The sequence below is a fragment of the Aulonocara stuartgranti genome (genome assembly GCF_965226115.1).
Source record: "Aulonocara stuartgranti genome assembly, chromosome: 2".
In the NCBI taxonomy this organism is placed as follows: Eukaryota; Metazoa; Chordata; class Actinopteri; order Cichliformes; family Cichlidae; genus Aulonocara; species Aulonocara stuartgranti.
In genome coordinates this window covers 25,558,674-25,571,794 of record NC_138940.1, presented here as the reverse complement: position 1 = coordinate 25,571,794, position 13,121 = coordinate 25,558,674, and the positions used below count along the sequence as shown (strand labels likewise).

The 13,121-nt window shown below is 42.6% G+C and overlaps 1 protein-coding gene across 1 annotated transcript; it reads right to left on the bottom strand.

The window, feature by feature from the left end:
• Positions 1-413: 413 nt before the first annotated feature.
• On the bottom strand, positions 414-6,796 carry stc2a (stanniocalcin 2a). Its single transcript, XM_082543652.1, has 4 exons — positions 6,543-6,796; positions 4,401-4,543; positions 3,580-3,791; positions 414-3,369 (listed from the first exon to the last, which is right to left on the bottom strand). The coding sequence occupies exons 1-4, from the start codon at positions 6,682-6,684 to the stop codon at positions 3,006-3,008; spliced, it is 861 nt and encodes a 286-aa protein (XP_082399778.1). The 5' UTR covers positions 6,685-6,796; the 3' UTR covers positions 414-3,005.
• Positions 6,797-13,121: the final 6,325 nt, after the last annotated feature.

The window sequence follows — 13,121 nt, the reverse complement described above, 5'->3', positions numbered from 1 at the left end:
GAGCACCTGAATAAAAGGTGAAAGTCTACCTTTCAAATCAGAGCACCGTCTAAATGTTTGGTGAGGCAATGTACACTGTTGGGCCTTCTCATAAAAACTGACACCCTAAACCCAGCCCCGGCATTGCATACAATCCAGAGCTGCTGACGTAAATGTTTGGGCCCTTTCAAAAGAGAGGATATTTCCAGTCCTTGAAACTTTAAACACAGTCCGTATTTCACTGTCAGAAAGGAGGCAGCAAGTCAAATGAGAATAGGGTGTCTTTTAACCTGTGGGTACACCTGAGACGTCAAGGCCTTCTCTGCTAACTTACTTAGAGCTGAGTAAATGGTTTGCCTCTGGTGTCTGTTTGCAGTTTTATGCAACTTTAACATTGATAAAAAAGAAAGAAAATTGCCTTGAAGAACACAAAATGCAGACAAAAATATTTTAATGAACAATGTTCATCTGACTTAAAGAGTCCAAAGATACTTCAAGGGTTATAAACTCAACATCACCCAAGTAAGTTACAAGTCTCTAGATGATGTCCTGTAGTTTGAAGCAGTGAAAGCAGAGACTTTGTGCTTAACAGAGGAAAACCTGTGATGTAGTTATGGAGCACTAAGAATACAGGAAACCTGGTTAGTTTTATTTTCCTCTGAACACATACAGGGCAAAAAAAGCCATTCAAGCCACTATAGTATTACAAAAAGCCATATCAAACCTAATGACAGAGCGCTTAACAGATTGTCACGTTACAAACATACAGTACATTCTCATAGGATTAGCTTATGTCTTATGCTGGGATGTCACAGGAATCCCAACTTCCACAAAAAAATAATAATAATGATAATAGTAATAATAATACTAATGATTAAAAAAAGCCTCAAAGTTGCACTTAAGATCGTGTCTAAATGAGTGGGAGAATAAATCTTTATCTTTAGTATGTAGTAAAAGGAGAAAAAACTGTGAAAAAGCTTTAACTGAGCCACAAAATCTGAACATGTGTTATTTTTATTTTTGCACAAAGCACTCCTCAGCATGTGGTGAAATGTGTTCATAAACTGCACTTCCACAACTGAAGCATGTGACTGGCCTGAAATGGTCAAAAATCTGCATGTCTGTGCCCTAAAGGAGGAAAAGAAGAGTCCTCAGAGAAGGAAAGACAGAGTGAATCATCACATTTAAGAAAGAAAGAAAGAAAGAAAGAAAGAAAGAAAGAAAGAAAGAAAGAAAGAAAGAAAGAAAGAAATTGGGCTCGTCTCACTCCTTGCTCCACTCGTCTCTGCCTCTCTGTTTTGCTGGCTCTTGGCTGTGACCCAGAGGAATTCTCTGGTGGCCTCTGTAAATATAACATTTAGAATAACAGCGCCAGAGCCCCCGTGTGTGGACTTAACCCAGTTCCTGGGTCCTCGCTGTGTTTCTAACGGGTAGAATAACAGGCCTTCATGTCTGACCTAGGTATGGGACCACAGATGAATAAGGACTAATTTATATGGGCCAGGAGATCTGGAGGGTTTCTGTCAAGCCTCTTTCCTACCCACTGGGACACCGAGGAAGGGCAGCATGGCTCGACCTGATTCAGTGAGGATGCAGGCCTTTTTGGTGCCGTCGTCGAAAGGAAATCCAGGCTGCTTAAAGGAAACGGTCTCTGGCTAGAGGGTGACTACTGAGCTAATGTGGTCTTATTTCTCAAGCTGCACTGGTCAAACACAAACCGACAATGCAAAATCCAAGACTTTGTGGCTCAACACCTTCGCAAAATAGCTTTAACATTAAAACCTCCCTCATGACACAGTATAATCGATTCAATTAAAATCACAGAGAAGCGGTCACGGTGGACATTAATGACTTTAGGCACGCTGATGTTTAAGATTGGTTTTTTTTTTTTGGGGGGGCATTTGAAATCGAACATCCTCTTTGCCGCTGATAGCTGACAGTCACACATTTGACATTTCAGCTGCTGTTTGTGAACATGAGTGACGGCTCCTGAAACCAAACACACTGACACCGATCTGCAATGTCTCTGACACACAGTTTCCAGAGCTCTATTAACAATGAATGAGAGTGGTGTGATACTTGCATTTAAAGTAAGACACGTGAATAGAATATATCTAATACTCGTGAAGCATACAGATTCCCATTGACTGTTGCCCAGAGAGCGGTGCCAGGGTGACATCGACGAAGCGTCTCTGCGCTCTTATTTCTAGCTTTGCGAGAGACTTATCGATACATACAAGTGTGAACTAACTGCTCATATTCGTAGCATTACATTTTCATTCTCTTCTGAGTGGACTTACACTTTGAAGAATGCACATATTTAATGGCCGTCATGCACTACAATTCATATGTGCCAGAACTGGACTTAAATCCTGTACAATTTGTATTAATCATCAAGTATCTATAGTTATAATACATATCCACTTTGAAAACAGCAAATAGTGTATGTTACATATCTACAGACCTTTGTGTGATGGGTGCAATACTGTGAAGAGAATGACAGACAGCACACCATATACTATGTCATCAGTATTGCATATTGTAACTATATTTATACATGTTCATATAAATATAGATATTCTATGTACATATTGATATTTCAACTTTGCATAAAGAATAAAATAAATAATACAAATATAATCAAATCTTACAGTGAGTATGATTTGAGAAAATGCTATATTAGAGCCAAAATAGTCCTAACAGCTGAAATAGTCAACAATTGTTATTCATTTTTAAAATAATAATGATAATAATAATAATGATAATGTGGCCTACAGTCTGGCATGAGCTACACCATGATTACCCTGCACATTTACCATGTGGGACTGCTGGAATGACTAGAAAGGGCGGAATAAGGATAGGAAAATTCGGGGCTTGTTTCCTTCAGCTCAGTCTATGGGAATTTGTGTGTGTGTGTTGAAAGGTGTGCGAATATGTGTGTGTTTGTAGTTGTGTGAAGGTGTACACAAGTCTGCAAGTGTGGCTTTTAAATGGTGTAGGAGGTCAAAAGTCCATTTCCTGAGCTTTCACCTCCGGATGTCGGTGGCCTTGGGGTCTTCCTCCTCAGCCACCACTCCAGCTTCCGGACTATGACGGCGGGGTCCCTGGCTGCGGTTACGTGGGTGAGAGCTGAAGCCTGCCTTACCAGCTTTCTCCTTTTCACCTTGCCGCGGCAGGCGAGGGTGCTCCGGTTCAGGCTGTGAAGGCATGAGGTGGTGGCGGTTTTCGACTGGGGTGCTGGCAGGAGACGGGGCCATTGAGGTGCAGAGGCTCAAGCTGTCGCAGAGGGCCCCCCAGTTCTGCTCACACTGTAGTCGGACGCTGCGTGACAGCGCCTCCTTCACTTCCTCTCCACAACTCAGGAGAATATTCACCAGCTCTACATATGGACTGAGCAGAGAGAGGCACATTAGGTTTGGAAGTACAATAAGCGTCTAGCAAATGGATAGACTTCACTGAGATGCATCTTTACAATCAACAGAAGAACAAATAAAAATATCCACAAAATCGTAATTTTTTTTCAAAAAAGATCTGGGATTAAAGAGAAGGGACGGCTTAGAGAAAATACCGCTCTAAACCTGGTCCAGATCAGTCCCTTACCCTTTGGGGAATAGATCTTGGAAATGGATCATCTCCACCATGACGGCCACGTTCTCCTTAGCGGCAGAGCACAGGTTGTGTTTGATGTAGCACTCTCTCTGGAGCTGGAACACCATCTCCTTAATGGACACACACTTTCTGCTGATGCAGCCGAACTTGTGTCGCAGACCATGCGCCATACATTTCAAAGCATCCTTGATGAAGGACTTCCCCTATGTACACATAAAGACGGGTTCCCTTTAAGTTCCTAGAAAATCAGCTATAGAGCAAGCTCATGTGGTGTTGCTTCTCTCTTGCATGTATAGTACTTACACAGATAGCTTTGGCATTTTGTGGGTACCGTACATCTATTTTAGTAGTTTTGGAGTGTATTTTTGGTTGTGTTCTATAAATGGTAACTACACTTTATTCACAAGGAAAATGGACATGTAATTCTGTAATCAGTAGTCAAATACCGCTGTTCTTCTACTGAAATCTTCTGAAATGTAAGTTCCTAGTATGTGACCCTATAGGCATATTAACACCCCAGTCAAGCCTGGGTTGGCAGGGTTTCAACCTCTGCTATGTATGAAAAGGGAGCTCACTGGGCTTCTAGCCAGCTGGCTCATGACGCTTAGTCCTAACTGTACACACATCACTCCGCTGAAAGGCATGTGAACTTGTCAAGAAAGGGAAAAAGAAATAGATGATTAGTTCAGGGCATGTATGATCGCACTTCTAAAAAGAAAATTGATGATTCAGAAGCAATGGACTAATAAAAAGGAAAGCTGCCTCTTGTTTTACCATTTTCTTTTTTGCTAACAGACGGATTAGTTTAGTACCTGAGAGTCAAATTTGCCAGCGTTGTGCAGGAACGTCATGCAGATTTCCTGTAGCCCTCGTATCTCGCAGGAGTTGTTCTCAAAGCACTCAAACACACCGCAGCCGACATCCCCTGCACTCACCAGGCAGTGCTGAATCTCAGCTGGAAACAGAGAACAGGTTAGAGGAGGGACCTTATCATCTGCTCTCAGCATAGAAAGCACGCAGACCGTTACAAGCGTGCTGGCAACGAAGACCATACAGCTTGGAGGCACAACTCCACTTCAGTACCGATTGCTGCACAAATCATAAAGCTGATGTGGCGTATAACTATTTCCACAGATGCTGTTCGTGTGCGTTCTCTCTAATAGAGAGAGAAAGAATGCAGGGGAGGGTGTGTGCAGGGATGAGAGGAAGTCTTAATTTCCCCAAGCTGAGGGGTTCCTGCAGAGGAACACTTGGTGACAGATATTACTGTGTCATTCTGCACCACAATCCATCTGCACTGCCTAGCATTGAGATAGGATGGTGCATTGCAGATACAGCCTTAACTACTTGTGGAGGAAACACAAGCAGCCATTTCAGTGTCCCCCCTAAATGTGCATCAACAAGTCTTGCACTCTTATATTTGCAGAGCCAATCAAGTGCATACTGAAAATGCAACAGCAGTGATGCAAGCACAAAAAAGAGAACTTTTCACATTTACATCAAAGGCTTGTCTCTTTCCCCCTTTCTTTTGTTTTAACTGCAGGCATCAGATACAAGTATCAAAAAAAAAAAAAAAAAAAGGGCAGAATCACATCACAAATCACAGTGGGACCCCGTATCAATTTTAGATTAATGTGGCAGATGGCAAGTTACCTCGTGAGGCAACAGAGCATTTACAGTTCAGTCTGGCTCTGACAACCGTTAACTGTTAACTTAAGTAATACATCATTACACAGGTGATAAGTTTTGGAGCTGGTAACTTATGGGCGTGAGAACAGTTTTTGTCTCACAGTCAGAGTTGCGCCCTGTTTGCAAGAAAAGGAGACTCTGTCTCGACCACAGCAAATAAAGGATTAAGTGTGACTTATTAGAAATCCCGCTTGTCAACAAAGAGCCTCTTTTTTTCGTGGTAGTGGTGGTGGTGAGGCTGTGTGTGTGTGTTTGGAGGAGAGAGGGGCGGGGGCTGCTACGGGGGTTTTGTAGGCTCTGAGTTGAACTTTAGTGCGCAGGAAAAGTGAGCCGCTGTCAGCAGTGCTTGTTTTGGCATCACGGGAATGTGCTTGGATCGTACGAGCTTGGCCGCAGCTTGCATTGAATTACACAGTGGTGTTACCAGGGTCTCTGCAGAGAGAGAGAGACCTGCATTGGAGTTTGTCCCCATTTTTTTTTTCAGCGTGGAGGAAAGATAACAACTAGGCTCTAATATTTTGACACAGGTTCACATGGTCGGTCTCGACCAAGACTTGGGGTCTGTGAGGGTAAAAAATCACTCAATATAAAGTGCAAGTTCCAGGGAAAGAGCAGCAGTCCGAGAAGGTGATGGTGGTGGTGGTATTGGGGCTTTGTGTTAATTGGGTGAAGCATACTTCCCCCCTTTTTTAATGGTATTTAATAAGCACTACTGCCTCAAAGGATTGGTTCAGTAAATTAACTCCAGCTTGCCTTCAGCGCAGACCAAGCACCGCACTAGTGCACTCATTACCGCTCTACTAACCTGCACACCTCACCCAGCACTGATATCAGGAGACAGCCTACACAGCGCAGACATACATATTTACATGTATTTTTTTTTAAGCAGCTAACCACTGAAATAATCAGCTGTGGCACGCGCGCACACATTAACAAGCGCGCACGCACACCTAGATGCGCTGCCGTATACGTTGCCTATTACCTTGCGCCGTTCTATTAATAGTTTACTAACATACTGAATTTCTATCTGAGTATTTACAAAATATCGTCTTTCGCAGGTATCGAAAAACGTCTCTCGAGTGAAACGTCGGGATTTAAGTTAAAATAAATAAATAAAAATAAAACATTTTATTATTTTTTTTTTTTAAACGGATTTGCCAAAACCGACTAAACGTGCCTCCTGCATGGTTTAATTGTGCAGCCACGAGAAACACGTGTCCGGTCAAACCCCACGACTCTTACCTCTATTGCCACTCATTTCTTACCTGTGTTCTGCAGCGAGAGGCGTCCTTTCTGGCTCGCAGGTTTCTCCGGGGGGGTGTCATAAATGTCAATATTATCCGTTCCCACTACTTGCTCCAGTACTGACAAAACCAGCAGCAGCAGCACTGCCAGATTGACAAACATTGCTTCTCCGACAATGAGCTTCTATCCCCACTGCAAAGATTCGGCGAGTGCGAGTGTCTCTGCGTGGGTGAGGGTGCACCTTGGATCGACGGAGCTGCTGCTCGGTGGCTTATGGGGCAGCTGTTGGACTGAATGCACGAGCTGGAAGTGATGCTGCCTATATTTCTAAGAGCCCCGGGTGTCAATTTGGATGAAGGAGTTAAGCAGGTGTTGTCGGTCGGGGCTTTACAACCAATCAGAGACGCAGAAATCCACGTCCAAGGTTTTAGGGGAGTGTCCAGCGAAAAGTCCCCTTTTTGCCATAAAAAACTGGCCCTCTAAGGCAATATTCATGAGTAAGCTGACTTGAATTCTACAATCAGCATAACCCTCAGACATCCAATATCCCAACCAGACGTTTAATAGTCTTTATCTAGTTGATTTGATCTAAGATAAGCTGCAGTTCCTGCTTTTTATTGCAGCAATGAAAAGTAAACAGAAAGTCTGCTTATGCCATGGAAACACTTACATAGGATACACAGAGCAGTGGGAGATTCAAGACGCATTACGCTTACCAATATGCTGGAAAATGTAACATGTGTAATGTCCAAACACTCTGCAATAAAAAAGCAATCTGATGTCAGTGGATCTGCAGCTTGCTACTCATTATTCTAAGGCAGCTTTTAAATTAAGCGCAGTGTCGACAACATGTGTGAGAACACTACTTCCACAGAAGGTGGTTGCAAAGTTTGCTGTGACAGAAACGCTTAATGAAATTTAACTGCCTGGCAGTTGCACACCAGCCTATTAATAATATACACTGATTTTAAGGTTAGATTATAATAACTTTTATGACTGACTGCTGACTGCTATAAATAGAATTCCTTAACTTTTTTTTATGGGGAACTACATACAGAGAGCTCTGTTACACAATTCCCAGTTTAGTCTGTGACAATGAGTTCCTACTCACTACTACAGGGAGTGATCTAAGAATAGAGGACAAACACTGGCAAGGTTGCACATTTGGAGACGCTTGAGGAATCTTTTTCAAGAGCAACACTTGAGGATGCCATGTGGAATGACTGCAAGCTCACTGCAGAAGGAACATTAAGTCTCCATATTCTGAATTTTTCCAGTGACCTAATGGCATTGCTGCTTTTCAGGTAAAGCCCTCTATAGGAGTCGGTAGAGTGATGCAAGCATGGGTGCATGGCTTGGGATGCCAGAGGGCTGCTACATGTGGAAAAAAGAAATGGCAAGGACAGCAGGAAATGACCGTCAAGGTGCAGCATGTGGGAAATGCATTTATATCTGAAGCCTCCAGGGGGCCCACTGATACTAATTGTCTGTTCCTTTTCATTTTTAATTACAGCACAGCACTAGGGCGACCATTCTGTAATGAACCCAGCTGTCTACACTCACACACAGGAGGATGAACGCACTCACGTCCACAACCTGAGCAACTCTCCTCTTTGCCTAACGTGCAAGGAAAGGAGACCTCCTCAAACCACAGGCATCGGTTGACTATTAAAACCCAGAGGTGTGTAACAAACTACGTTGGGGGTGGAAGGGTGGGTGGTAACGGCCCATCTACGACCAGAACCCAAGGTAAATACATTACGCCACTGCTCAGATGCCCCATAAACTATTGGAAGTTGTGTGCATGTGTGTGCATGTGTGTGGGAGAGTGAAGGACAGACAGAGGAAGAGACAGACAAGCATGCATCTGATTGTGGCAGCCCAAATTTCATAGATCTGTGACTTTGAAATCTGTTTATCATAACATTTAATTTATTTTCAGGGAAAGAAAAAATCATTTTCCTGGGAAGCTCTGGCTCTGACTGTTGGAAAAAACTAAAAGGAAAAAAAGGAAACTAAAAGAAAAAAAGAACCTAGCCTATATTTAGACCATCAATGAAATTAGCCTAGAGTGGGAACTGGACTCCCGCTTTAACCTAAACCAAAATGATGATCACTTATAGCTCTAAATATAGATAATTATTGTCTCGAGACTGCAGTATCTATCGTTTTAATTGAGGTTTTTAGTCAGTGGAATGAGTTTTGGAGAAGTCACCACAGCTGAGAAATGGGAGGTATTTTGGCTAGGAGATGATGCAGCACAGAAAACCTCAGCATTTCAATATTCCCATTATATTCCTCTTGTGGATGTGGTAGACTTTTTTTTTCTGCCATGAATTTATGACAATCTTGCCCCACTCTGTCTTCTCTACTTGTCCTAATACTCGATTTTTTTTGAATATGCTATTAATATTCAATTCAAACACACAGCTATATAGAATGTACAGTGATACATAGTATCAGAAATTGGCTTAAGCTTGATGTGCACGGAATGGAAATTGCAACGCTCCAGTATTTTAAAAGTCCAGCCGACTTCCATCACGTCCACGCAGGAGGGTGTATAGCGCGCAGTGGCACGTGTCTGGAGAAGAGCTTGATCCGTTTCCAGTTGTGTCTGTACCACAAAGTGAAGTCTCCTGCTCAATTCACGTCTGTTAAAAACTGCCCACGCTGTCCACACACCCTCGATTTGGCCCAATCAGGGCACTGAAGTGGACCACAGGCTCGTAATAGCGTGTGCATCACCGCTGCCTACTGACGCTGCATTCAGGCCGTATGGGAAAAACAACCTCTGGAGAGTTTAGGCACAAAAACCTAATGACCTTTCTGCTGTGATCATTGGCATTTTAACAGCCACAGTAACTTTCAGCAAAAGTGTCACTCTTGGCACGTGCACTTGCTTCTTTCTGCAGCTTTTTCACAGGAATACCTGAGTCCTCAGCGAGTCAGTGCACATCAGCAGTTTGCAAACTTCTTCTGGCATGCCTCGCGTTGGAAGCAGAAACAACTTCACTTCGTTCACCATCCACCACATTAAAAAAATCAGTCGTTAAGAATAAAAAAAAGGATCAAAGTTGAATAAAGTGAAATATTTAGGCAAATACAATAGCATCAACATTTGTTTCACTTGGTTTCACTGTGTACACCCCATTTGCAGTGGCTCTATGTGGAGCCTAGTTGGGCCTGTCATACAGTTTCAGAAACACAGACAACAGAGAAATCACCAGCTGATGGACACCTAGACATGTAAATTTTTTTCATTTATTTCTTTTACCTACAAGATAAATGCAGTTGATGCTAATATCGCAACTCGAGAGATGGTTCACAGGTTTTGTGGCATTTTCATCCTTTTCATATAATTGTGCATCCCAGTATTTACAGATAAGATAACATAAGACTTTATTGATCCCACGACAGGGACATTTTTGCATTACCTCAGCTCAGGTACAGATATCTGAAGGAAATACAAAAATACAGATAAGTACAACCAATGAAAAAAAAAGTTACTTGGTGAATGGTGGAGAGACGAGGACCTCTATCGCGCAATGCATATTTAATGTTTTACTTGAATGCAACACAAAACACCAAGCATTGGCACAGAGAGCCAGAACATTCAGTGGTTTGACAAACCAAATGAATGACATGACTTAAAATGTTGTGCACAAGGTTAAAGATAATCTTATGCTGTGATCAGACATTGTCCAGCTGCAGTATAGTTTCAAAACACAGCTGTAAATTCGACTGAAAAATCTCACATAAACGTCCATTTAGTGACTAATCTGCACCTTTAGTCCAATCGCTTTGTCAGTAGCAGGTTAGGTTTACTACTTGGTACCCACTACAGAGGTTAACATACTATGTTTTAAGTAATGTCTTGCCATCTATAAAGTCTACAGTGCTGATTTGAGCTATTTTCACATTTTGGGGATGTGACAGTGATGCTGCGCATCAGCCTCCAAGCACTTGTCATTTACATCTTGACTGCACACTTGTATATCTACATGCATGCATGCAGAGCAGTGACGGTTTGTGGATGAGAGACATCTAAAGTGTGAGCATCATTGTGGTCTGGTTCACGTGGCAGCTAAAGCTGTTATTTTTACTTTTTAACTGTGTTTTGTTTTTGGTGTATTAAGAATATTTTTCATGTTTACATTGCACGAAGGCATTGTCTTCTTGCGGTGACAGCGTCCAGAAAAGAGACAAGTGTGCTTTGACAGCCGTAACGTTCATTCACTTTGACTGCTGTACTGTAAACATACAGAAAGCGGACATGTGTTCTGAGTTGGGACCCCTGGGGCCCTGGCAAGTGACCGACCAATGAAACCACAACAGAGAGGCCAAGCTGGGGTGTGTGTGCAAGTGTGTGCGTATTTGTGTGTGAATTAGGGGGACGCTTCACTGCGAGAGAGGCTTCTGTGACAGCAATTAATGTTACTAGTTTACAGACTCTTTACGGTGCTTTACGGGAAGCATGTGTGTGTAATTTGGTTACAAGTTCAGGCTTTGTTGTGGAAAACTGCCGGACAATAACTCCTGAGTGACCCCACCGAGGATTGATTCGAAACCTTACGGTATCCCGTGCTGTCAAAACAGTAACTTAAGAAAAAAAAGCCACCTCAGGTGATATTATTTCTGAACGTGCAACTTGTGTCTGTTTTTTTTCTTTTTAATCTACATGTAAAGTGCAGTTTTATGCTGACAAAACGAGGTTCCCCCGAGGGCGTAATACAAGACTATCTCGCTGTTTTTCTTTCTTTGTGCTAAGTACAGACATGTGCACAAGTGGTGCCAGTCTTCTCAAATAACTCCCAGCAAGAGAGATAAAATGTAAACTATACCTTTAAAACCAAAATATATGCTAATAAAACTGCTATATAACAGTTTTTAATACTGAGTTAGTCGCTTGTGCAAACCAACCCAACCAGTGAGCCACTGGAACTGTGTGATGACATATGACCTCTATATCACTGACATAATTCTACTCAAGCATACCACGTCTTTACTTGCTACGTTGTCTGAGGGCTGTTAAATAAAGCCACAAAAAAACCTTAATAAAAACGATGCTGTAAAAAAAAATCTAAGCAGTAAATCAAAGCAGAATTTTAAACTTTGCTGTGTAAACATAACTCAGTAACTCTCTCAGAATAGAAAGCGCACGAGAAAGCAGGAGTGCTGGGCTGGGAGAAGAAGAAGCTGTGAAATATCACATACCAAAGTCTTCGAGGAACCTGAATATGATATCTTAGTTTCTAAATCTGGCTCAGTTTATGGCTGTGTGCATTTGTGTGTGTGTGTGTGTGTGTGTGTGTGTGTGTGTGTGTGTGTGTGCGTGCATGAGATGTTGCCTCCTCTCCTTGCATCTCCCAAACCCTGACCACATTCAAAACTTATTTTATAAGACCATTCCGAATTTAGGTGTGTTTAGATTAAACTTTTTTTGTGAGTGTGCATACAAATTCGCAGTATTTCAGCAGCAAGCTGCAAAGCTTTTCCCGGTCTCTTGGTGTGTTAACTCACCTGACTCGTGAAAAGAGAGGTTTTACTGGCCCAGCTCAGCAGGCCAGCTCTGGGCTGTGACTCCAAGTGGTGTGAAAGCACCACATCGCAGACCATCACTTAACTTGCCTCAAACAATGTGCTATTATAGAGTTTGCTCTGTATGGGTTATATTGCTACAGTGCTGGCAGATTACAAAGTGCCCCGTCTCATTACTGTCCATATAAGCCCACAGGCCTCGCCAGCACAAAGGAGTTATTGAGTGATAAGGGGAAAGAGATGGACTGTAGCTGCCTGTGAGAGCCCTCACCTTGGATGCGCTAACCTCGATTAGGTCAGAGGTGATGTCATCATGGCTAGAGACACAGGTGGGCATGCTGGGACAAAACGAGAGCAGCTGGGACACAAAGGCCCTGTTTAATGAGAGTGAGACATGAGGCCGGAGTGGACTACGTGGGTGGCACATAGTGTCATAGCTGCTGAAAAGACTGGTGAGCAATTAATCATCTGATTCAAGAATTGGGCAAAGTGTTTATTATGTAAGGTCAGCTTTGACATCATCGTCGAAGCAGAGGAAGTCTTTCTGGGTTACACTTCTGTTTGATTGCACTGATCACCCAAAATGTTCTTGATCCCATAATATTGGAGGGATGCTATATTTATCGTGGTGGTCAGGTCCAACAATTGTGCAACATAATATGACACACTTACCCCTCATTAGAAATGAAGGGTCCTTTGTGGCAGCCTGACAATCATTAAAACTTCTCCTCTGGCTTGGCTTGTTTACTCTCTGGTAATTACAAGGTGATTGTGTAGCCTGTGACCCATATTCAGAGTCAGGTCAGCCAAGACATGGGGGATATTCAGAGAAGTGCACGTAGAGAAAGAGTGTTAGAGTGGATAGTCATTTGGTGCTGCCTCATTAGACTGTGTTAGAAGACAAGCTGGCTCACAGTATTCTTGCATTGGAACACTGTAAGACTAAAATGCTGGTCCTGGCATGTAAATGTGTTTGAGAGGGCATATGGCAACCTCATTTATCAATTTATTCACTTGCTAGTAATATGGAAGATACGTGAATGAGCTGACTGTGTGACGTA